This window comes from Equus caballus, chromosome 20, assembly GCF_041296265.1.
Source record: "Equus caballus isolate H_3958 breed thoroughbred chromosome 20, TB-T2T, whole genome shotgun sequence".
Lineage (NCBI taxonomy): Eukaryota > Metazoa > Chordata > Mammalia > Perissodactyla > Equidae > Equus > Equus caballus.
The window spans coordinates 43876271-43902392 of NC_091703.1; the positions used below are offsets into that span (position 1 = coordinate 43876271).

General features: G+C 41.8%; 2 protein-coding genes across 34 annotated transcripts in view; one reads left to right on the forward strand and one right to left on the reverse strand.

Moving 5' to 3' along the window:
• Positions 1 to 1818: 1818 nt before the first annotated feature.
• OARD1 (O-acyl-ADP-ribose deacylase 1) lies at positions 1819 to 9399 on the reverse strand. Of its 3 annotated transcripts, none has more exons than XM_070244553.1 (6): positions 8718 to 9399; positions 6488 to 6567; positions 5985 to 6129; positions 4983 to 5041; positions 3847 to 3959; positions 1819 to 2469 (listed from the first exon to the last, which is right to left on the reverse strand). In XM_070244553.1, exons 2-6 carry the CDS (start codon positions 6524 to 6526, stop codon positions 2367 to 2369), a joined length of 459 nt encoding a protein of 152 aa, XP_070100654.1. In that variant the 5' UTR covers positions 6527 to 6567; positions 8718 to 9399; the 3' UTR covers positions 1819 to 2366. The 3 variants fall into 3 exon arrangements, with proteins under 3 accessions (XP_070100654.1, XP_001500911.1, XP_005603937.1); XM_001500861.6 differs by lacking the exon at positions 8718 to 9399 and adding an exon at positions 7169 to 7472; XM_005603880.4 differs by lacking the exon at positions 8718 to 9399 and adding an exon at positions 7069 to 7309.
• NFYA (nuclear transcription factor Y subunit alpha) overlaps positions 7772 to 26122 on the forward strand; it is a 33832-nt gene continuing 15481 nt past the window's right edge. For 2 of the 31 annotated variants that reach the window (XM_005603884.4, XM_070244536.1), the window contains exons 1-4: positions 7795 to 7923; positions 15008 to 15131; positions 16698 to 16784; positions 19615 to 19761. In XM_005603884.4, coding sequence (XP_005603941.1) covers positions 15057 to 15131; positions 16698 to 16784; positions 19615 to 19761 — 309 coding nt within the window. In that variant the 5' untranslated portion in view covers positions 7795 to 7923; positions 15008 to 15056. Of the gene's footprint in view, positions 7924 to 7991; positions 8445 to 14983; positions 15132 to 16697; positions 16785 to 19614; positions 19762 to 26122 lie in introns of those variants that run through there. The other 29 variants (XM_070244532.1, XM_070244541.1, XM_070244534.1 and 26 more) reach the window with 26 other exon arrangements.

The following is a 26122-nucleotide window of genomic DNA, read 5'->3' on the forward strand; positions in this document are numbered from 1 at the left end:
GAAGATTTACCCTGAGCTAACATCTATTGCCAATCCTCTTCTTTTTTTGCTGGGGAAGATTAGCTCCGAGCTAACATCTGTGCCAATCTTCCTCCATTTTTTTGTATGTGTGATGCCTCCACAGTGTGGCTGGTGAGTGGAGTAGGTCTACGCCCGGGATCCAAACCCACAAACCCAGGCTGCTGAAGCACAGCACAGGGAACTTTAACCACTCGGCCACAGGGCCCGGCCCACAATTAGCTTCTAGATTAGAGAGGAGACAGTGGGAAGCAGGATTGCAACGTTCAGATACACAGAATGTAAGAGTAGTCAGTACGTGCTACTCAGTGATGGCAGGATGACATCAAAAGCCCCATTTCTTAAAAGGTCTGTTGGAGTCTTATATAGAGGCAAAACTTCACATGTGAATTTCTGGGGTGTTTGCCAAATGCTAACCAGGTTTCCAGGAATAATGTGTTCATTCTGATTATCAGGCAATGCCTCCTTTCCCCAGGCTTTAAGTGTGATAAGTCATCGGAATTTGACCCCAAGACTATCTGCAAATGACAAACCACTTTATCACATCCCTGCCCAGTCCCAGAGTTCCACTTACAGCCAGTCCTCCAGGAGACGGGGTTTTGTTAAAGGAATCATCAAGGCTCATATTCTATGAAAAAAAATTAACCCTTAACCCGTTTAATGTAGAAGCTTAGAAAACCAGTGTTTTGAGCCAAGTGTTAAGATTTATTTGCATACTTAAGCAAAATACTTGAATTCTAAGTTTCCTTATCACCCCACTCTTATTTTCAGTTTTACACAGACTTTCTCTCCTTTTCTTCCTTTCAACTTTACTGTATGGGTGGGGACAGAAGCAAAGCTCCAGGAAAAGCCTTAGCCTAAAAGCTTGACAAAGAACTTGCCCCTACACTGCCCCTTCTCCAGCAACATGGAGAATTTCTGTTCCACGGATACACAAAAGTACAATAATTTTGGAAACTGCTGCCTCATATCAGGCTGAAATGTGATAAGAACCCAAGTCTAAAGTACAAAGATTCTATTTAACAAGTGTTTTCCTGGTGTTTCAACAAGCCCCTTCTAAAATATTCTTTTATACGTGGGAAAGCAGCAAGTCCTGTGACAGACCTAGATTCACTCTAGGGAGAAAATCAATAGTAGGTCTGGCTATTTTAACTCAACACCACAGTAAGGGGAAAAAAACCTCCACTAGCTTTCCCAATGCCTCTTACACTGAACCACTGGCTAAATCCAGGACCCTTATGCTCCCACCATGAAAACATGAGTGGACAAAGTGCTGCTCGGAGCTTAGGAGGAAAAGGAGACTAATATTTACCATTCTTGATCCCAGCTGGCTGCACATCAGAATCTTCTGGAGTGTAAAAACACAAAGAAACCTGGCCATCGCCCAGCTCCTTCTACTACCAGATTAGATTTTTTTTGGAGGAAGTACGCTTTCTTTTTCTATGATTCATATGGATTTTATTGTGAACCACTGATTTATTGAGTCATTACTCTGCACTAAGCACTTTGCCAGGCATTGCACATATTACATACTATTGAATTTGTTTCATGATTGAATTCAGACAGACTCAGTCACAGAAACTATGTGGTAGACAGAAGGGAGGAAGAGTTCACCGTGAGATTATAAAAACCTGCCTTTCCAGTATATTAACCCACAGCTCTTATCCATTCTTATTATTTCTCACCTAGCTGTTCTTTCCACTGGACCCTCTGTCTAACTCTTACAAATTAAGTGACAGGTAAATCCTTCCATCGCCCAAGTCCAGAACAACACAACACAGACACGTGCACAAAACCTCATTGGGCCCCAAGAAAAAGATATTTATTTTTCCATTTTTGTCACCACAAATTCCTTGTTAACAACGTAAAACTCGTTTTTGTAATTTAAACAAAACCCATAATGCTCTCCTGGGATGAATTTGATGACATACGACATTACCAAATGCACAAATGACAAACAATGCAAAATTAACTGAACTATTCATCCTTCCTGAAATTTCTCTTAAACACCAGAGGAGTAGAATCAATGCTGCCACCTAGTGGCAAGCCAAACAAATCAGGTAGCATTCTGAAGCAAAACGGGAGTCAGGCCCAACAGCATGTTTCCCTGCCTATTATCAGGCCATCCACTCCTCACCTTCCTGCAGAAAAAAAAAAAATCAGAGCAACATTTCCCAACCGATCCCTCCTTCAGAGTCCCAGAACCATGGGAATACAGCAACCCGAGTCTGGCCTGTGACACAGACTACTTCACACAAAACTTTCCCCTGACCATGCTAAGGTCAGTTTGCCCAGTCCTAGCAGGGATGACACAGGAGAACGTGGACACATCCAAAATGCTCCTCTGTTCAGAGTGTGTACACGTTAATTCTGATGTCTGTTGCCTCAAACACCTCCTCAATCATCGCGGATACATTTTCCCATTGCAAACGATCAAGACCACACCCAATCCTGAAAAAGACAAAACATCTCCATTGGTTGTGATGAAGGCATCTAGGAAATCGCTCCTTCCCTCTTCTTCAGGCTACAGCTACCCATAGCATAAACACCAACTATCTGGCCTCACACCCACAGGCAGCCACGGTGGGAGTCTGGAAGTAAATTCCTGTTGTGTCACCCAAGGCTGTTCCTAGACAGCTCTATCATCCTATAGCTATCACTTCTCTTTTGCCTAATAAGGTACCACTTTCCAATTATTTCAGCTACATTTAAAAACGTATACCTGCCGTGACATGAGACTCACTATCCCTCTATATCTACTGATGAATACTAGCTGTGGGTGGATGGGAAAAGGTTGGTGTTTTTAAAATACACTTACGATAACGGAATGTTAAGGAAGATAAAAGAGAGAAGAGGGATAAAGGACAGGATCTCTGCAAAAAGAAGTCAAGATGGAATGCCGAGAAACGCCACGCTGATTCCAATTTGGGTCTTTGCAACATCCTGGTGAGAAGCTGCAATCAGCCCACAAAACTCTACTACCTGGCACCTTGTTTTTATTGACCCTCAACATCCCTAGAGAAAAAAGAAAGGCTCAAAATTGCTAATTTCATACAATGTGATAATTAGATCCCCCAGAAAATTGTTATTAAAAAAGAAAAGTTTTTGATACATAAGCCATGAATATATTAAAGACCAGTGTACGATGAGGGAGCCTGTAGCCACACTCATAAGTAACTTGGGGCTCAGAATAAACTGGCATGCATGGTCAGCACTAACTCAAAACTAGAGAGGAGAAGCAGTGACTGCAAGCCTGTTTCCTGGAAAGGAAGCAAAGGGGATACTGAACCCCCAACGTCATTCCCTTAAGTTCCCAACAGCTAGGGTCTTAGATGTTACATCAAGGACATATCCTCGGGCTACAACCCACACTGACCACAGACAAGCATGCAATTTAAAGTACAGTGATAATTCGCAACTTTCTTCACAAAGGACTAACAGGTTTGGGACCCTGAAGTGGCCCAGCGGGAAATCACAATTTCTCGGTCTTGGCTCTTTAGCTTCTACTGCCTTAGGAAGAGAGGCTACGCTTCAGACAGAGGATGCCCTGGATTCAACCAACATGACTGAACGATGGTTCCTCCCTACTAAGCAGGCTGAGGCAGGCATGTGTTTTCATCACCCTGATTCATTCAACCCAGGCTAAGAAATGGGTGTGCCTTGGCCCAAGGCCTGACAACTGGTTCATTGGTGATTTTTAAAAGTTTTGAAATCTGCCCACCTTTAAGTCTATATTCCCGGTTAAGCTTTTACGTCATTTGTCTTTGTGTAAGACAGTAAACCCCACCAATCAATTAAGTCTTCACTTAGGGCAGTGGATTTCCTTGCCTGGGCATGGAGAGGTCAGTGACTCCATTCTTCAGACAATGGGACTTCATAGCCTCTAAACTCTTCTGTAAGTTTTCATAAGTTGGTTTGTGCGAAGCCCTTTTCTTTGTAATCTGAGTACAAAGAACAAATTCAAACTTCCATTAGTCCAAAATGATAGCCCAAGAGAAGCCATCACACTCTCCCAACATCCTGACAATTACGTATATTTTTACAGAATAGTCTAGAGCAAGGATGACAAATGTCACACTGTCCCTTCCAGTTATGGGAGGCCCTCAGGAAAATCGACTATATAGGGCCTGAGAAAACCAGACACTGCCATGTAATACTCTTATCCTTCTCCCAAGAAGCCCAGGAGATTAGCAGGCTGTGCCTATCATCTATGGTTTTTAAGCAAGGTGGGTGAAAGTCTTTGTGCCACTTCCAAGAGATAAGCTGCATATCTGTAAGAACCCATACAACCTGAAAATTTCCTGTTAAGTCTATTTATTTAGAAACTGTGCTTGCTTGCTTTTTGTTTCTCTAGAAAAGAACAGAGAAACTGGTAGCATTCCAAACAAGAAGTCACGTTGGTCTTAAGGACAGCATTCAAAGGGGCTAGAACATGTCCCCACTCAGCATGCTGTCCAAATTAGGCTTATAGTGAACTGGCCGTAAGCCACCCAGCACCAACACCAAGAAGCTACACTCTTTCTGGGGCTGAAGACCATTTGGACGGTGGGAAAATCCCACACTGAGGCAGCGGGCAGGAAAGGAGCTAAGGATTACCCGGCACTGCATTTGATGGGGAAGAATGAGGGAAGAACCCCTCTGGACAAGCTGTCTCTTGAGACACTATTATTTCTCTCTTGCCACGATTAGGAAGGAATTCAAGTACGGAAAGCATCCCTAATTTCTGCACGTCTTAGAACACAGGCCTTCGGTGGGCATCACAGTACTCTTTCCCATGGAGCTGGGATGCAGCCTCGTGCTCCTTTCTAACCCAGAGCTCCAAACAGCCACCACCAGTGGATGGAGATCAGAAGCGTTTTGACATCCTTGGTTGACTAGAATGGAACAGCACGATCAACACAACTGCAGTGCGGCCCATCTGTTCACCAATCCTTAGAACGCGCTGAGAATTGGCCCCGTCTTACCAAGTAATATATATATCGCCCATCTCTCTTCAGAACAGCCACTTCTCCAGATTTCTTTTCTAAGAAAAACAGTTATTTAATAGTAGAAAGAAAAAAGAAAACCAAAACACTGGTCTCCATTCTTAGATTTTAAAAAAATCTTTACTGTCTCCTGAGAACACTTCGCCCCAGCAACCTTCCTAAATACTGTATTCCTGAACTACCAGCTTTCTTAAGCACGTTTTCCTCATACCCCATCTTTTGTCCTGCCTCTATTTTCAAATACATCTTTATTTGTTCACTAAAAAAACTAACGTCTATTGCCTTGAAATGTTTTAGAATGTACAGCATTTTTTACTTGCCAAAGGTGTGTTCATTTGAAAATGATCTTTCTGGAACATAGATGTATAAAAAAGTTCCCAATTAAAGAGTTTTCAATCAAGAGAAGGTGTCATGTCTACAAATAACTACAATAGAAAGCAGCAAGAAATTGCTTTTTTAAAGGCTGGGCTCAGAATCACCGGTGGAGACTGACTCAGTAAGCCTGGACTGTGTTCTGAGCAACTGTTTCAGAAGCTCCACGTGCGATGTGAATAGCATCTCTGGTTTCAAACTATCAGTAGAAAAGTGATGGGACGAGCCTGTAGAGAAGAGAAGGTTTCCAAACTCCTCTTTGAAGAACAAGTACAACGCAGATAAAGAGAGAGTCTTGAATGCTAAGCTAACACCTGTGGACTTTGCTAAGCGCTTCAGGTTTCAGAGAAGTGGAGTAATATTATCAGGACAGTTTTATGACAGAGGTGGAAGAGATTAAGAACTTTTACAAGAATTCAGATTTGGTGTGTTAAGGACCCAAACTAGAGACCATCTTTGTAGAGGAAACAGTCTGTAGAGTTAAAAGTCCTAAGTGGTCAGGAACCCCTTCTTTGCACGTATATTATCTTATTTAATAATTAAAGTACAACAGGAGACCAAGAGATGCTCTAGCCAGGGCGCAGGAGTTAAGCTGTTTCCACAACTCACGTTGACTTATGAGCTCCTGCACTCCTCCAAATTTCTTCTTGAAGAGGACAGCGATCCCAGCGCCCATTCGACAATCCTCACTGATACAGTGGGCTAAAGAGTCTGTTTTGGGGCATGCAAAAAGGTCTCCTTTCACGTAAGTGATCTAAAACGTGCAAAAGGGAACAAAACGTTTTATTAGATACAGAAAAATACTAAGCTGTTTCTTTCACTTTGCTTTACTGTGTCCCCCACCACTACCCCGCCCCTGCCCCTCCTTAAGATTTAAAGCCAAATCCTCGGAATTTACTTTAAGGAGTTAACTACCACGAATTAAAGCATGTGTAAAAGGAAAGAGATGGACGGTCTCTGCCTAGGATTGTATTAGCCTTTCCGAAGTAAATCAGCTAGAGAGAGGGGGAAAAAAGGCAATTCAATTATTGGTTTAATTAAAAAGTGTTTATGCTTTTGACCTCAATTATTCTGAATTTCAGTTCACCAATAAGTTAACAGTCGTTACGCACTCTGCTTCCTTCAGGATCTTCATTAGGGCTGCCGGCCATGATACGGAGTCGCTATTTCCAGATCGTAAGGGTATCTTCAGCTACGAGAAGGGAAAAGGAAGTAAAGATGCTCAGGCAGCCTATATATACTCTATTCAGATTGCCCTGACCACACACATTCATCATTTTCCCAACGTTCATCGCTGAAGGCGAGTTCGTTCGGCCTCTAGGAAGGCAACACTCTCCGGGGCAAGGAAGAGGGAGGAAGCCCGGCTCGGCTCTCGCGCTCTCCGGGGCGGCCCGCGGCACCGGCGCGGGGCCGGACGGTCCAGGGACACGCCTCCTTCCTCGTCTCTCCCGCCCGAGCCAGGCGGATTTAGGGCGATCGCCTATTCCCTGCACCCCGCCAAAGTATTTCCCCAGGGGGTCTGGCCTAGAAGCAAAAAAGAAGAACTTGGCCACAGTCCCCTTAAGTCACCACGAGGGATGCACGGGCCAGGGGGACCGTCCAGCCCAGCGAGCCGCAGGCAGGGGACCGGGAGGGCTCGCCCCCTCCTTCCTGTGGGGGGAGCCTAGGCAGCCTCCCATTCTCCGTCTCCTACCCCAGGGCGGGTCAACGAGGGCGTGGAGCCTGTCCTGGAGTCCCGTGGAAGGGAGCGGGAGGCTCGCCCAAAGCCCCAACGTCCCGCGGTTACCCTTCACCTGGAAAGGAGTCGGCCGTTGGGAGTCCCGCCCCGCGGGGAAGGGCTCCGGATCCGTCCCTGGTAGGTGGGGAGCGGCGGACGAGCCCAGACACGGAACCAATCCCGCCACAGCCTTTAATTGCACGCGCCTAAGATGGCCGCCCACCACCCGGGAGCGGGGCGGAAACGAGCCCCTCTAGCTAGCTAGCCGAACCCGCACTCTTTGGTGGTGGCCGCCGAACTTCCGGCGGTAAATACCGCGGAGTCTCCCGCCGCAGCCCGGACATGCGTAACGACATAGCTGACCGCGAGGCGGGCAGAACGGCGCTTGCGCGTTAGCCCCAGGGGTGTGTCTCCAGCGGCCGCATAGAAGGGGGTGGGCAGTTGGCAAAGGAGGTAGTTAGCGCCTGCGTAGTACTATGTTCAGGGCGGTGTTTGAGTTGAAGGGTCTGGCGCTTCTAGAAGGCGCCTGCGTATTCCTTTGGCCTGAGGTGGTGTCAAATCAGAGAAATGGGCGTGGCCTCAGGGGACGCCTGCGCAGTGCTCCTCCTGCTGGGTGTGGGGCGAGCCCCGAGTTGGGGCGAGGGGGCGTGGTCTCAGAGGCGCCTGCGCGGAGGCGGTTGGAGGGAGGCCCGATTCCCCTTTGTTCGGGTTCGCCATTTTGCGAGGCAGCGGCAGTGGCGGCGGCAGCGGCGGCTGGAGCCTCTGATTGGGTTTCGGGGTCCGGTACTGGAGCCAATCAGCGCGGGCAGCGAACCGGGGGAGCGAGGCACGGTGAGTGTAAGGAGCCAATATCCAGCGGCCCAGAGCCGGCCCCAGCGCCCCGATTGGCGGGTCTTGCTGACCACTCAGGAGAGGCCCAGGCGCCCGTCGAGCCCGGGGAGTCGAGCTGAGCCTCGCCGAGCGGGGCGGCCGGTGGCCCCGGCCCGGAGGCTGCGAGCGGCCCGGGGCACTCCCGGCCGAGGCCTGCAGGGGGCCGCCCCGTGCGGGGATGGTGCCCTCGAGGGCAGGCATCTCGGGGTCCAGACTCCTGCGGGGTGCCTGTGCCAGTTGGGGCAGCGTCCTCGTCCGCCCGACCCTTAGGCCCCGGGTCTCAGGCCCCAGGCTCGGGGTGGCGGGCTTGCTTGCCGGGAACGCCCCTGCGCTCCGGTAACACACGTGCCCGGGGCCTCAGCCGTTTCCTCCCGGTCTCCGGCCTCACACTTAGGCTCGCCCCTGCACCTTCCCTGCTCGGGCCCTCGGGCCGGGAAGTCTCCCCCGCGGGGCCCGCGCCCCCAGCCCTCCGTGAGCGACGGGTGGGTCCGTCTGCAGCCCGCCGGGGTCGGGCGGGAGGCCTGGGAGGATGCGCGCCGCGGCTGCAGGGCCCCAGGTGCGGCGGGCGAGGGGGGCCCCGGGCGCTCCGCCGGCCCCCGGGCGGGGGAGGGAGCCGTTCGTGCGCCCACTCCCCTGCCCCGCCGCCCCTCCTCCCGCGCTCTCGGCCCGGGTCCCCGGCCCCGCGCCGTTACCACCCCCTTTTGGCTCGTCATTTCCTCTCCTCCCCGCCCCGCTCCCGGGCCAGCACCGCACACCTCCGTCCTGGAGTCCAACCCAGCGCTCTCCCTCTTTTGCCTGGGCTGTACGGCCCGGCCATTCGGTGCCTGGAACCTCGTCCTCGAAGACTGTTAGCCCTGCGCATTCCTTTTCCCGAAGGCTGCACAAGTTGCTTTTCATCTTAGTCTCATCTGCTGCTCGTCTTGTGAACCTTCCCGTCCTTGGGAATGTACTGTTCTTTCACCTCTCTGTCTCTTTGCACGTGTCAGGCTTGCCTCGTTAGCTCAGTCCGCAGCCATCTCTTGGTTAATTTTTTTCGAATGTACTTTCTAATCCCACGTTAACGTTTTCTCGGCAGATGTTTATAGGAACTTAGTGTTGTGGGGTATTCATTAGGGTGGAAGGAAATCTCCATTGACACCCACGTCTCCAGCGGTTAGTATGGAGCAGGCACAGATCTGCGTCCAGGGGAGGAAGTAGGTAGAGGTAGGTAAGAACCTTCCCAGCCTGGTGGAGATTGACAGGCGAACGACTGATTAATTCCTGACTGCTAGCGCAGTAACGGCCAAGTCCACTCCTGTGAAGGACTGATGTGTGCGCTACCAACAGCCTCCGGCGAAGGCTCAACATCACCACACTTTTGTTTGGCCTTGAATCTTGATGGGATTTTTGTACAGGACAGAATGGAAAAGCATTGCTGACAGAGAAAAGAGCGTATATGCAGAGGCACCAAGTCGTGCTGTGCCTTTAAGAGGGAAAATAGGATAGGGCAGTGGGCCATAGTGGTGAGAGTTTAGGCTGCAAAGCCGAGTTGGTAAAAGCATTTGTATATCTTGATAAGGAATTTCTCAGAACCACTTATTTTTGTGGAGATTCAGAAGAAATCTAGAAGTTTCTTTCAAAGATTGGAAAAATGAGTTTCTGACTTGTGGGGTCTGCCCCATAACAGTGGCTGACTTCTTTTGGGGAAGAAAGGAAGATTTTTCCCCCAGGACTTTATAAGTTTTGACTCAAGTGAAGCACCTAGTGCAGTTGCTGGCTTCGGTATATGGTGCCCGTTTTTCTAATCACATTTACTAAGCTCCTGCAACTGGTAGGTTTCAGAAAACTAGTTCAGTGCTTTCTACTCCTAAAATTTTGGAGACAGTTTTTGTTTTCGCTTTTAATGATTTAAAATTCATTTCATTCTTACATTATCCACATTAAAGACAGAACAGCATGTCTTAGATATTTTTTAGAACACCTAGATTTGTCTATGGAATGCATGTTTTAACCTTGGTATTTAAAAACGGGTATGTCTGGTCACTTAAACCGCCAAACACTGTCGCTAGACTTCTTTCTAAAGGGTTATTGGAGTCTGGTCACTTTTTTGCTAAACACCTAGAGCCTCAATCTGTCTGCAGAAGAACTTCTTTGCCTGGAGTTTTGAGAGACAGTAGTCTAGCGTCTGGTTTTCTCTTGACATGGGGCCTTTTAGTCTGCTGTTCCTATGCCGAAATTTTACTATCCTTGTTGTTATGCGCTCTCTTCATTTGGAGTACTCGACCCCCTCCCACTTCATCGCACAGATGGTATAAACCATTCTCATGCTTAAGACTAGGTCACATGCCACGTTTTCCTAAAGCCTTCCTTGATTTTTCTGTCCCCAGCTGGAAGAAATCTCTGTCCTCACAAAGGCATCTCTGTTCTCCAAACTCTCATATTCCCTTTCTCTCTTAGAGTTCTAGTACATTTTTACTCCTTTACTAAACTTAAAGACTCTTTGAAGTCAGAATCTTTTTTTTTATTTCTAAAACCTCCAGGAAAGTGTCTGGCACGTCGTTAGTGGAGAGAGGGAGCAAGTTAGGAACTCCAATCCAGAAACGTCTCAGACAGTAGGGAAACCGGACATACTCTGTGCTCTAGTCTTTTATCAAACACAGATCAGGACCCATTTGCTGAGTTGTGAAATCCGTTTAGTGGGCCAATGCTGGTAATTTTTTGTAATGGAATAGAAAATATCAGAGTGCATGTTACAGAAAGATAAGTATTTGTGAAGCTTTTGTTTCAGTTACTTTTATATTATGTGTGTAGTGATTTGTGACACGAAATGTGTTTCTTAAATGTGAATCATGGTCAATAAAGTTTGAAAGCTACTGTTCTAGTCTTTACCTGGTAGTGTTACCGAGCAGTGGGATCGCTCTGCTCACCGCGATCTGAGCCAATCAGTCACAAGTTAGGGATCAAGAAAGGAAGTTTTAATTCGATTAGCTGCTATAATCGAGAATATGGCAGACTGATGTCTCAAAAACAACCATCTTCAAAAATTACAGAATCTTGAGGCAGGTAGATAGGGAAAATGGGCAGGAAGCAGGGGGTTTCCTTCAGGCATGATGGACTCCAGGGTCTTTGATTGTTCCCTTCTTCTGTCAGCTGGGACGGATGCCTTGTAGGTGTGTTTCCCACCTGTGCTCATCCTGTTCCTGGAGAGAAACTCATAGAACAAAGTTTTAATTTATCAAGCTATCGGGGAGTACATATGTAAGCAGAGGCCATAAGTCTGGAGAAGATGTGAATTTTTTAGAGTAGTGCAGAGCAGCGAGTAGTCACATGGAGGAGGGGCTGGGGCCATTTAGAGTAACAAGATGGCCCCACTTGCTCAGTTAGAGTAGTGATTGTCAAATCCAGTAATTTCGAGGAGGTTTTCACATGTGTATGCTTGAGTTTCTGGAAGTTTTAGCTTTAAAATGTGTGTAGGGCCATATAGAATGGGTTCCTAGTGGTTAGCTGCGTTTCACATTCTGCACCTTGAGTTGGAGGGGAAGGGAATTTTCATGCTAGCCAGAACACATACTTTGTCTCTTTGAGAAAAAACATTCAAAACTTAGAGTTAGGAGCAAGAGCTAGGCAGACTAAATCTGGCTAACTTAATTTTGTCAGAATCTTGGGCAGAGAAGCACTTGAGGAAATAGTGGATTGTATTGCAGTTCTGCTACCTGATGCTCACAGTAGTGGGAAGATAGAGATTCACGAAGCTAATTGTATACCTCGCTCAACATTAGCAGTCTGTATCGTGCTCCAAGCTGAACAACTCCCTGGTTCATGTGAGAATTGCTATTAGATTTGAAGCTGCTTCCTTTTTTTACCCTTCAAACTATAGTGGATTTGAATATTTTAAAATTGGAGCATTTGTATTACCAGGATGAACTAGTTAAGAAAATCTGCATGACAATATATTTATTAGTCATTCCCATGTAAATGACATTTATTTACATTTCCAGATGTAAATTTCTGGAAATTAGTGGTCAAGGAAATAATCTCCTGCAGGCGGGGTTTTGGGGTGGAGGAGATGTTGAAATATTGAGGACTTTCCTTCATGATCCTTATTTGTTAAATCAACTTTATTGAGATGTAGTTTACATACAAGGGTAATCATTTTAAGTGTACATTTTAATGGATTTTGAGATATTTATACACTTACACAACCACTACCACAATGAAAATAAACATTTTCATCACCCCAGAAAGTTTAATGCTCTATTCCAATCAACTTCTCAGTTTCCCCTCTCCCCTCTTTTCCGGTTCCAGGGAACTGCTCATCTGCTTTCTGCCTCTAGATTACTGTTGTCTTTTCAGGGTTTCGCATAAATGGAATCCCATACACTTGTATCATGATCTTTAATTCTTTAGTTTGATTATTTTAAAAACATAAGTGTTGTATGCACTACAGTTAGAGACAAAATAGAGTTTAGGGAAGACCATGTACTTCTCTGACAGAGCCACTTTGTCTGGCTGAAAAACCCACTTTCTATACTGTTTCCAGAATCCTTCAGGAGCCGACTCAGCCAACAATTGAGAAGAGACTGGTGTAAAAATCAGAAAGCCAGTTTGTCAGTATGCAATGAGAAATAACTATCAAGTTTACTTGTGTTGCTGATCATATTTGCTCCCTTTGGCTAATTTATATGAAAATCCTAATTATAGTTAGATACTCGCTTGGTTGCTTGGTGAACATTCCGTTACAGCGAGGGTAGTGAGTTGAAGAACTGTATGGCCTCAGGTCATTGTGCTGTGATGTCACTTACTTATGGCTCTTTTACACTACATATGTTTTGGTTATGAGTAATAGGCTTGATTAATTTTTATTATTATTTTTCTCCCCAACATTTTAGTATAAGAATTTTCAAACATAAAGTTGAAAGAATTTTACAATAAATACTTGTATACTCATCACCTAGAGTCTACCATTAACTTTGCACCATGCTTGTCTTATCAGATATCTGTCCATCTCTCCAGCCATTCATCCATCAATCCGTCTTATTTTTTGATGCATTTCAAAGTGAATTTTAGGCATCAATACACTTCCTAAATACTTGGACATGCACTTGAATATATTTTGATCCCTTTCACACCATACTGGGACACCTTACAAGCGATTAATCTCATCCACCTTGTTGGATGTATGGAAAGTGGTGCATTGTTTGCTGCTGTAATGTGCAGCTCTTTTAGCTCACGTAACTTTATCATTTAAATTTTAGAATTTATGAAGGCCTGGAGAAAAATTGGGGGCAGAGATTGCTTTACATTTTGTTTGTATGTACCTATACCTTCCCCACCTTTGGTAATTTATGTAATTTTACATTTTTTAATCAAGTCTGTCTTTTAAGGTTCTCATTGCTTCAGTTTATCTAATTGTATCCTTATTTCAAAAAGGAATCTTCAGCTGTAAAAAGCGTATGAGAAGGGTAAATTTAGACATTGACTGAATATTTGATGACAGTAAGGACTTACTCATTTTTTAATGTTTGAAATGATATTGTAGAGACACGGTATCATTGTGATAAATGATAAAGACCAAAGTGTCTTTACTCTTTAGAGATAGAAGCTCAAGTACTTATGGATTTTTGGAATAATAGGGTCTTGGATTTGCTTCTAAATAATCCAGGGGTAGGTAGAAAGTGGATGAGATATATGTGAAACAAGATCGACCATGAACTGAGAATTGTTGAAGTTGGGTGATGGCTATGGTGGTTCATTAAAATGTTCTCACTACTTTTGTATGTATTTGAAAATTGCCATAATAAAAAGTTAAAATTAGGGGCTGGCCTGGTGGTGCAGTGGTTAAGTTCACACGTTCTGCTTCAGTGGCCTGGGGTTCACTGGTTCGGATCCTGGGTACGGACCTATGCACCGCTTGTCAAGTCATGCTGTGGCAGGCATCCCACATATAAAGTAGAGGAAGATGGGCACAGATGTTAGCTTAGGGCCAGTCTTCCTCAGCAAAAAGAGGAGGATTGGCAGCAGATGTTAGCTCAAGGCTAATTGTAAAAAAAAAAAAAGGTAAAATTATACAGTAAAGGGTGGGATATTATTAGGCATTCAAATTCAAGAATGGGGAAGACTTAAGTTCCTTTTAGAAAAATTATAGCCTTAATATATCATGTAAAATTTTTCCTTATGGCTTGTCTATAAATAATCATTTTTACCATTAGTATAATTCCTTTTTATTCCTTGCTCTGGATTAAAATGTAAACCTAAACCCTCACCATGGCTTGCTTTCTTAACTCTATTTAATGGAGGGTTTTTTTTTTGTTTTTTTTTTTTTTGCTTTTTCTCCCCGAATCCCCCAGTACTTAGTTGTATATTCTAGTTGTAGGTCCTTCTGGTTGTGGCATGTGGGACGCCGCCTCAACATGGCCCGATGAGTGGTGCCATGTCCGCGCCCAGGATCCGAACCCAGAAAGCCCTGGGCCGCCAGTGTGGAGCGTGCAAACTTAACCACTTGGCCATGGGGCTGGCCCCCCAATGGAGATTTTGATAAGCAAAATGTTTGACTTCAGGTCTAGATAATATATTTAGTAAATCATAAATCTTGAAGTTTTAAATTGCTTACCGTATGTAGTGGACTAGAGAACGTGTTTGGTATGACCAGCAGTAAATGTGTGTTATAAATTAAAGAGACAGTTTATTCTCTGAAATACACGTGCAGACTTGAAAATCCTATTAATTAGGCTTTGTAACAAAGTGATATTGTAGCTTAATGAGTATTTCTAACGTGCAAGTGTGTTTCTAATAGTATTGAAAGGGAAGGTTGCTGATAAGAAATGACTAAAAATATTTTTAGAACATGCAATAGCATTGTGATATTGTTGTCATGATTGTGCCATGTAATACTAGTTCAAAATGATACTGAATGTAAACATTTTCTATTCACTTCCTCTGCTTTCTTGAAAATCAAGTACAGCTATCAGTTATCAAGGTTAATCATCTGGCAGGGCCTTTGTTGACAATCTCACTTTAGTTTTCCTCCCTGACTTTCTAATAGGGGTGCATCTCGAAATCTTCTCAGATCTCCAGAGTGAAACTCACTGTGGACGAGATTCTACCTTGGAGGGACCATGGAGCAGTATACAGCGAACAGCAATAGTTCAACAGAGCAGATTGTTGTACAGGCTGGACAGATTCAGCAGCAGGTATGATTTCAGCCTCTTTAAACATTACGTTAGCGGAGTGGTAACAGCACCACTCTACTGGGGAATCGTTTGAGAGGCACCACGTCTTACAAAGAACGGGTCTGATGACTTGTGCCGAAGTACTTGTTGAAGATTGGATTTGTTGTGGTTTCTCTCATGTTCTGTGTGTTCTGAACTCTATCTAGTCCACGACCACTTAGAATTTGCTCTTCATGGGAGCATGGTTAATAGTGAATTGTCCCTCTTATCTTATTGAAAGTCAAAACACCTACTCTGTTTTCACCTGGAAATTTGGAGTTTTTCTCTTTTCTGGATTCAATTTGGTTGTTTCTCTTCTTGATTAAGCTAGCTTGTGATCTAGTAAGGCTTTGGCCACAATAAACAGACCAGGATAGCTTCCAAGAAATCCTCTGTTCCCTGATTTGATCCACCACAGTGCTTACTCTGAAAAGCTCTGGTTTAACTTGAGGGTAATATTCATGTTGACAGGCACTCTTAATGGATAAGCGCGTATTAGAAAGGAATTCCCTGCTGCTGGTTTATTCTTAATTAAGATAGGTTGGTTTCCTGAGTTATACACAGATTACATTTTCTGATGTTCTCTGCCTGGCTTTATTTTAGTAAAACTTCACTTATTTTTTTCCCTAGAAGAAAAGAAATTTATTATGCATCAATCTGACCTTAGGCCAAGGTTGGGAATGTTTTGTTTCCAAAACGGAATTTACATAATGTAGAAAAGTAGTTAGTAGGGAGGGCAAAGGAAGTTTGGATGCCAGGTTGTTCCTAGCTAATAATCAAAGGAAGGAGCTACTCTTGAGTAAACGAGATCAATGACTTAAATTCCTTTGCTAACTTTTCCTTCCACGCAGCTGCCGCGGCTCTGGCAGCTCCCTTCAGCTGCCTTAGAAGAGAGGACTCCACAAGGGCCCATTCACCAGTGCCCTGCTGGGTGGTCTTGTCTGTCAGAACTTAACATTAGAAGATAGAAAAATTAGGTTGAATCTCTGAAAACGTTGCTTCTAAAGTAGTCTAGTTGAGTAGAAGTAATCTTAGATTTGAGGTAGAAGCGCAGTGACCTCATGAAGATGATTTTGGTTCACAGTGATTGCTTGTTCTTTCTTTCTGCTGATTGCATTAAGTCCCAGAAATTCTTCGTTGTAGCTTCAAGGCTGTTAAAACCTGATAACTTTGTTCTTGTGAACTCATTTGAGGAAACAAAAAGAACATTAAAATAACTGTATAAGCAGAAGGATCAAATGCCTATTTCTGGAGAGTTGGACTGCGTTAAAAATTTTTGTGTTAATGATGACAACTATTTTGATGTTTTTTGAGTCATAGAAATGTTTTGAGTTCCACCTGGGGACAAAGGGCTAATATCTTTAGTCCTACTACCTTCAACAAAACAGCTTCAGTATAGGGAGTCGGTACAGGTTGAAAGTCCTGTGTAGGGTGGGACTGTTGAAAGAAGACTCCCTCCCTGTCCCACAAGAGGTAAGGTGATCTCATGTCTTGAACTATACATTTCCTTCCTGACACATTTCAAGCTCTTCCTGTTCCTGTTCTCAGCAGCAGGGTGGTGTCACTGCTGTCCAGTTGCAGACTGAGGCCCAGGTGGCATCCGCCTCAGGCCAGCAAGTCCAGACCCTCCAGGTAGTGGTGCCCTCTCTGATTCTCTGTAAGCACTGCATGAACTTCTCCTCTCCTCATGTCTGGTGCTGTTTGTAGTAGGATCTCAAGGAGGAATGGCAAAGTCAGTTGCATGTCTTTGATGCTGCTAACTTGTCTTTGAGGCTTATAAGCTGCCAGTTTCTAATGTTTCATGACAAGTTGTATAGTGACCCCAGAATCAATTTTCTGAAAGCTTCATTTGGCTCGTGTGTTTCTTTGGGAGTGCCTGGGGAAGAAATGGTATGAGTGACAGGAAGAAATTCTTACAAGTGGCATTAGAACCTTTTTAGAGCTCAAACTCTGTAATCAGATTGCATGGTAAAATTTCATAAATTTGTATTATAATGAATAAAATATATGCACGTTAACTAGGCTAGATTGTGTTTTATTTTTATTAAAAAGGCAGCTCAGCTGCAAAATAGTCATTGTCCTTGGCAAAGTTTATCTAATCTCTGAATCTGTCAGTCTCTTAACTGCTGCCTTTTCACTACCTTTTCCTTGGAAATCCGTGACCTGTTTTATTACTAAATCTGCAAAGATTACCCCATACCTCTTGGTTGGACAGAGGTGGGATATGCCTTCTCTAAGCCTTAGGTGTTATAGTAACCATAGGAATTCTTAGTTAACTAATGCAGTTCCCTAACATTATGTATCGTGAGCTTAAACAGCCTAAATTAGGGTTGTGTTTTGGCCAGTTCCTATATAAAAATAGGAGTAGGAACATTAGTCTTTTCTCTGTCTATACGTTACTTTGACTCAAATGACCATATTTTTGAGAACTTGGCAAGATTTGAGTGCCTTTTTCTCCTTCCATTGAATGGAAAGGACTCAAAGTAGGACGTAGAATGTAGAATTGGCATCTCACTTTATTACTAGTGCTCTAAGCATCCTGCAGTTAACTACCCTTTATTATAATCATTTCACTTCACCCTTTCAGCTCCACCCCTACACCTGCCACCCATAGTGTTTGATGATGTTATAAAGCAAATTCTGAAGATAAATTAGGCTGAAAGAAGCTGAGCCTGTAGGTACTCCCAAACCATATTCAAATCTCAGAGTTCAATAGTTTGTTATTCATGTTTTACATGCTTGCTTCATCTTATTGGTATGTAAAACAGTATTGTCATTAACCACTTGTGGAATGGGAATGTAACATGCTCTTAACTGTATGGCTTCTTGTCTGATGCATGTGTCCTTGTGATCATTCATATGTTATAAACACAGTGGGCTCCTTAGAGTCTCAGATGGCTTATTACGTGCACATACAGCATGTCAGTGAGGGGAGAAGTTAAGATGATGGATAGCCAGAAAATTATTAATAGTTGTGCCTTAAAACTTATGTTTCCCACTTAGGGAGATTTTATTTAAAAGAAATAGAAACACTTTATGGAAATAATGGAAACGTTTCCTCTAGGGGTCTCATTATTTTGGAGAATTTTAAAATAGTTCTTTCAGTTATTCATGCAATAAAGATTCTAAAAAATCTTTCCTGATAGAGTACATGCCAGCGTTGGTGTAGCAAACGGAATTTGATTTGGGATGGGCATGTAAGGAAAGGAGAAAGCGTGAGAAAGGGAGATTGTACAGTCCTTAAAAGTAAAGTGGAATTTCTCAATGAACAGTTTAACAAAGCCTAGGATTTGAATATTCCTGAAGATTCTGATAGATTGGTGTTGGTGGTGAAAGGAGGGAGTCTTAATATCTAATATGCTCATCTAGGACATACTGATCTTTTATTTTAACTAATTACCATTATTTGAAGATATTTTCTCTGTCATTAAAAATGAATATTTTAGTCATAAAAATATTCTTTTGTTCTGTTACAAATAATTCCCCAAAACAAAGATAGAATCTGAAAGTGAAAGTTTCAGATTTGTAGCTGTTCTGTTGAACATTCCATTTCGCTTCTAAAGTGGCTTGGGTTTTTGCTTCCAGAAAGCATTCTGTTAGCTAAATATTTTTGTATTGCGACTCAAGGTGTTACAGAGTACTTACAATGTCCTGGCTTTTAGAGTATTCTGTTTACTCATAGTAGCTTGAAAGTTGGGAGTTTTTTGGTACAGTTGAGTGCTCTGTGTAATTTCCATATTTGTCATTGCTTCTGTTAAATTTAAAATAATTGTACAGATATTGCAGGGTCCAGTATGAGGAATTACTCTATGGAGATTGCAAACTGACCAGAAAATATTTCTAGGTGTTTTTACTAGTGGGCTCTTTAAACAACCATGAGACTAGAATTCCCAGTGTAAGGTGAAGAGGCTAAAAGATGTACATTTCATTTATGCTTGAGAGACTGGAGTGAAAGGGTCTTCTACATAAGCTTCCAGAGCTATTTGCTGCCCAGCCTCCTGGAGTCCTTGCTGAGTACAGTTTGATTTACTCCTTCCAGGTTATTTAGAATTTGCGCTCAACCACCGTCACCTATCCCTCTCATGCCTCTTCTCCAGCCCTCACTAGAGCTCATTCCTGGATATTGATCTAAAAAGGCAAATAGCCTTGATGTTTTGATTAAATGCTTCTCATGGATATCGCCTGTATTTGGTGATAAATGCCTTATATATATTGAGACTTCCCAAAGACTCTGGGTATACGCCATTGTATCTGACCTTAAAGTATTCAACAGGCATTTAGTTAAAGATATCAGAGATATTCGAAGAAGATAACTTGAGGACAAGGACTCTAGACTTATTTTCTTAGGGTCTCTCCTACCTTTTCCCCTTCTAGCGAGGCAGCATAATACTTCCAGTGATTGTCTTTTGGTAAAAACACGTTATGTATTATGTTATTTCATTGTTCTTATTTTATTTCATTCTAGGTCCAGGGGCAGCCATTAATGGTACAGGTCAGTGGAGGCCAGTTAATCACATCAACTGGCCAACCCATCATGGTCCAGGCTGTCCCTGGTGGACAAGGTCAAACCATCATGCAAGTACCTGTATCTGGGACACAGGGTTTGCAGCAGGTGAGTAGTATTAAAAAAAAAAAATGTTTAGACAGAATATCAGAACAGAGATTTTAAAGAATAGTTTGTCACAAACTGTTTGACAATTGATATTGCATTTAATTGCTTCCTGCCCTCTATTTGCATTTAGTTGATATTCCACCTTTGTAGTACCAGTGATATAAAGCAGAACTGTACAGAAATTGGACATCTCTGGTAAGGACTGAGATACTAGGCAAGATCTTGAAACAATGTAAAGATTATATATAGAGATGAAAATCTGTTTCATAGAAGTATTTCATTAGTGTGACCTTGGGTGGCACTTTTAGGCACAGGGGAAGGGAATTTACAATCTGCTTTGGAGATTGTTGTTTTTGGTCAGAAATGTCATCCTTTTCATTTCTTTCTGTGTCATTTATAATTTGAATTATCTAGCAAGTGATGAAAAAGAAAATATTTGAGTCCAAACCCATCGCACACACCTAAAAGCTATACTTTAGAGTAAAATTTGTAACCTGAAATACTTTATTTTAAAAGAACTGAAAATAAATAAATGATATTTCCCTGAGGAAGTTAGGACAAGAACAAAATGAACAAAAAGTATGTTAAAATTAATGAAGTAGAAAACTAATAAAAATGTAGATAGGGTAAATAAAAGCTGATTCTTGAAACAGACCAGTAAAGTAGGTAGATAAATCTACTAGAAAGACTGATTCAGAAACATAAAACAAAGGTAAACAAGACAAAGATGTAGAAGAGATTAAAAGTATGTACAACTCTTTGGCATCAAATTTTAGGATTAGAGGGATAAATTGGCAAAAACTTAATTGAGTGATTATATCCAGTGCTAGAATGGGTCTGGAGAAAAGGAAACACTCATTAATTTCGGTAATTGCAGATTCTGAAGTCATTTTGGAAAGCCATCTCACTATTGAGTACATAAACCTTCAATCTACCTGGCTCATTTCTGAGACTCTCTCCTATAGGAAGAAAAGCATCAATACATAGGGAGAAATGTACAGAGACATTTATTGCAGGACTGTACTAACAAAAAAATATTTTGTAACCTGAATGTCTATTAATAAGAAAAGAATAAGGAAATGGTTGAATAAGTCATACTATATTCATGTATGGAGTATTATGTCATTGATGGAAAGGGTGAACAGTAACCATGGGGGCGGTTAATGGTGAAAAATAAATTGCAGAAAAATATGTAAAGTGTGATTCCCTCTTCATAATTAATAGCCAAACCCCCATGGGTATATGTTTATGAGCATGGAAATCGGGATGAGAAAGAACTATTAACTTTTTACTATGTATGTATATTTTGTTTTAAGAGTTAGAATGATCACATGAATGTCTTAGTTTTTCAGGAAGAATTTAATATCAGTTGAAATAAATCAGCCATATCATACTGTTTGATAAATCAAATTTTTAATTCTTGCTTATTCCCTTGTGATTTTTATGAGTACTTTTTGAGCACAATTGTGCCGTGCATGTACTTTCTTTTTGCTTTTCTTTTTTTAAAATTTAACTTATTTCCACATGATTTTATTATTTTTAATTCCTACATAATCATCAATTTGATGAATCAGAATTTACACTTTACAAAGTGTATTTAGGGTTGTGTTGGTTTTGTTTTGTTTTTTTGCTTTTATAGGTAAGATTACTTAATGTATTTGAGTGTGGTAGCTTTATTTTTCAGTTGAGTTAATTCTTAGGGTAATTTCTTTGGACTAGAGTGATTGCTTGAGCAAAAGGTAAGAGCATTTTTAAGGCTCTTGGCATATTTTTGCCAAGATGGAGTTGTAGTTAGGATTAAAAATAGTTTCCACAGTTCTCCATGCATAAATGTATGAGGCTTTAAATACATTTTCAGTGTGTGCTCTCTTCACTTCCACACTGCTATTCCATTTCTGCCCATCCTCTCATTGCCTCCTCTCCAGCCCCCCTTGCCACGCCTTCCTCTCCACTCTCAGTGGGCTATAGTGCTAGGAACAGTGTGCTGTGACTGTGGTGACGTGACTTTCATTCCCTGGTTTGCCATTAAACAAGCTTTCTGATCTTGGCTAAGTCGTTTAATTGGTAGTTTTCTCATCCACAAACCCAGTTTATATCAGGTGATTTATAGGGTTTGTTCCAGCTCTAAATTCTGTGATTTTATGGAGGTTTCTTTGTTTGGCTTTAAGAGAGTTTGAAACGGTTATTTTATTCCCTCCTTTCCAAGTAGCACTGTAACTAATCAAACCATCCTGGTAAAACTATTTTTTGTCAACATACATAACAAAGCCTCTAGGTAAGATTCCATAGCCTCCCTTAGCATGCTGAAATTTCAACCCCTTTTTGTAAGAGTTGGCTTCTCATTAGTGTTTTTTGAATAACTATTTCATTTAGAACAGTACTTGTTCACCTTTTTTGAGTTGCATTCCCTGTTTTAGAATTCCAGTGAAACCTATGCCCTCTTCTTAGAAAAGGTGCAGATGTCCAGATATGTGCAAAATCTTGCATACAATTTTAGGTTAAGATCCTTGGTTTAATATAGATAGTGGAACTGGATTAGAGAGTGCAGGCATAAATACAAGAGTATTGGAAGTTGATCTATAACAAATATAATATAAAATATCAGTGAAGAAATGGTTTAAGAATGATAAAGAAAATTGATCTCTACCTTTTTACTATATACAAAAATACTTGCTAGATAGATTAAAGATCTAAATGTAAAAAACCATACTTGGAAACTTTTAGATTCTCTTTATAGAATTTTCTTTATGCAGTGGGGTAGAGAAGGATTTCTTAAAGACATAAAAAGCAAATTTATTTGACTACTTTAAAATAAAAACTTGTATACATCAAAATGTGTCATAAATGAAGTTTTGTAAAAGACAAGATGCAGACTTGGAGAGATATTTTTAACACACATAACTGGGTTTGTATCCAGAATACAGAAGGGACTTTTATATGTTGGTGTGAAAATAACAGTCCAGTAGAAAAATGGGCAAAGAATATGTATAGATGGAAGAGGAAACCCTAATGACCAGTAATAGGTATTCCTTGCTATCCAGAACACAAAAAGAAAATGGATTCAGATCAGCAAGTAAATTTACTTATTTCTTCATTTACCAACACTTTCTAAGTACCAAACCTTTCTAACTATGAGCTTAGTATTTGGAAAAAGTAGTTAAGAAGACTGAGGCAGAGGATGCAGGGGAAGATTGTGGATGAGGAATCCCCAGGAGTCTGTCTCCCCACTTAGACAACAATTGCACTGGCAGAATCTGATGTAACTGTTTTGGAACTCTAGAATCTATTGAAGGCTTGCAACTTCTGCGAGAAAGCTTGTATGTGAAATTGAGGTCAGTTTCAGTCATTTTCAATGGGTAGCGCAGTAGCAGCTACCCAGCTCCTGGGTAGGCAGCTGTGCAGTGGTTCCTGGAACAGCTTGCACATAGCTTATAGGGACTGGGGTGGGCAAAATGAACCCTGTCCTCCAAATATCAGAGATCACTGATTGCTGCTTCTGATCACAGAGATGTAGACAGAGGTGGGCAGCCACCATTGTTGCACTTCCCCCGTTACTGTAAGCTCCTCCACCTCCAACTAAAGTGACTTCCAGAGCATTTAAAAGGCCAGTACCCTTCCCCCTCCCCCAGCCCACTTTCTATCTTTTTCTCTTTTTCCTCTTTTGGGAGCCAGATACTAAAGACAAGGATGTTCAAAAGCAACTGCATATATGGGGAAAATTAGAAAGTGACTGTACATGTCCAGGGAAAGGTGTGGGCTCTGAAAAGACCTGAGAAGATACTAAGTTTATACCTCAGGCTGATTCTTGGTACAGAGACAGCCTACAACAATTAGAACAATAACCAAAAAAGAGAAAATCCTGGGAAGGAGGAGAATCTGATTTCCACAGTTACCACATTATTTGATTCAAATGTCTAGTTTTCAACCAAATATCACAAGGCATAACAAAGAAACAGGGAAGTACAGCCCATTCAAAGGAAAAATTAATCAACAGAAACTGTCCTTGAAAAAGACAGATATACTAGACAAGCACTTTAAGATAACTGTCCTAAAGAAACATGCTCAAAGAACTAAAGGAAATTGTGGAAAAAGTCAAGAAAGCAATGTACAAACAAAGTGGAAATACCTATAAAGAGATAGGAAACCAAAACGAAATTCCACAGCCGGAAAGTACAATAACTGCCTAGAAGGATTCAAAGGCAGACAAATTTGAGCACACAGAAGGAGGAATCAGCAAGCTTGAAGATAAGACAATGGAAATTATGGAAACTGAGGAACAGAAAGTAAAAAGACTAAATAAAAGTGAACAGAGCCTAATGGACCTGTGGGACACCATCAAGTGATCACCATGTGCATTTGTGGGAGTCCCATAAGAAGAAAGAGAGAAAGGGGCAGAGAGAATATTTGAAGAAATAATGGCTGAAAACTTCCCAAATTTGATGACAGACATGAATATAAACATCCAAGAAGCTCAACAAACTGCAGGTAAAATGAACTCAAAGAGACCCACACCGGGAAACATTATAATCACACTTTCAGAAGCCAGAACTAAACAGAGAATCTTGAAAGCAGCAAGAGAGAAGCAACTTGTCACCTACAACAGATCCTTAATGTCAGCAGATTGCTCACCAGAAAGCTTTGGAGGCCAGAAGGCAGTGGGCTGATATATTCAAGATGCTTATAGAAAATAATTGTCAACCAAGAATCCGATATTCACCAAAAATGTCCTTCAAGAGTGAGGGAGAGATTAAGAGATTCCCAGACAAACAAAAGCTAAGAGAGGCTATTATGACTAGATCTGCCCTGAGAGAAATGCTGGAGGGAGTCCCTCTGAGTGAGATAAAAGGACACTAGATGGTAACTTGAAGCCATCTGAAGGCATAAAAATCTCAAAAGGTAAACGCATGGGCAATCATAAAACTAGTGTTATTGTAAACAATGGTTTTTAACTCCACTTTTTTTATACATGATTTAAGAGACTAATATTTTTTTTAATTATTAGTCTAAAAGCTAGTAATATTGGAATGTTGACTTGTAACTCTACATGTTGTTTTGTATACAATATTAAAGACACTAAGACATCTGAAAGAATTATTTATGTTTGGGGACACATAATGTATAAAGATGTAATTTTGTGACAACAACAACCAAAAAGAGTGAGGACGAAGCTATAAAGGAGCAGAGGTTTTGTATATCATTGAAGTTAGGCTGGTATAAATTCAAATTAGAGTGTTACAACTTTAGGATGTTAAATGTAATCTTAATGATAATCACTAACAAAATAGCTATAGAATAATCACAAAAGGAAATGAAAAAGTAATTTAAACACTTTCAGTACCAAAAAATCAACTAAACACAAAGAGATGTAGTAATGCAGGAAATGAGGGGCAAAAGAGCTGTAAAGCATAATAGAAAACAAATAGAAAAATGTCAGAAGTAAGTCCTTCCTTATCAGTAATTACTTTAATAGATTAAATGGGTTAAAACTCTCCTATCAAAAGACAGAGATTGACAAAAAGGATGAAAACATATGATCCACCTATTTGCTGTCTACAAAAGACTCACTTTAGATCCAAAGACACAAACATTGAAAGGGAAAGGATAGGGACTGGCCTGGTGGCGCAGTGGTTAAGTTTGCACATTCCCCTTCTCGGTGGCCCAGGGTTCGCCAGTTCAGATCCCAGGTGCAGACATGGCACCGCTTGGCACGCCATGCTGTGGTAGGCGTCCCACATATAAAGTAGAGGAGGATGGGCACGGATGTTAGCTCAGGGCCAGGCTTCCTCAGCACAAAGAGAGCAGGGGTGGCTGTACTGGTATCTGACAAAAGAGACTTTAAATCAAAAAGGCTTACAAGAGACAAAGAAGGACATTATGTATTAATAAAAGGTTCAATACAACAAGAAGATACACAGTTATAAACTTTTATCACCTAATAACAGACCAGCAAAATATATAAAGCAAAAACTGATGAAATTGAAGGGAGAAATAGCTCTACAACAGTAGTTGCAGACTTCAGTACCCCCCCTCAATAAATGGACAGAAGTAAGGAAGTAGAGGGCTTAAACAGCACAATAGACCAGTTAAATATGACACAGGTGTACAGAATACTCAACCTAACAACAGCGTACGTTTTCTTCCCAAGTGCACATGGCACATTTTCCAGGATAAGACCATATGTTTAGGTACAAATTAAGTCCCGATAGACTTTAAAAGATAGATGTCATATAAAGTATCTTCTCTGACCACAATGGGATGAAGTTAGAAATCAACAACAGGAATGAAACTGGAAAGTTCACAAACTTGTGGAAATTAAACAACACATTCTTAAATAACCAGTGGATCAAAGAAGAAATCACAA

Excerpts from the sequence above, each read along its gene's own strand:
- OARD1 (XM_070244553.1), bottom strand. The coding sequence starts at position 6,526 with ATGGCCGGCAGCCCTAATGAAGATCCTGAAGGAAGCAGA. Across the intron at positions 5,042-5,984 it reads GCAGGAGCTCATAAGTCAAC|AAAAGAAATCTGGAGAAGTG; the intron begins GTGAGTTGTGGA and ends TGTTTTTCTTAG. Across the intron at positions 2,470-3,846 it reads ACTGACCTCTCCATGCCCAG|GATTGGGTGTGGTCTTGATC; the intron begins GCAAGGAAATCC and ends TGTCTTTTTCAG.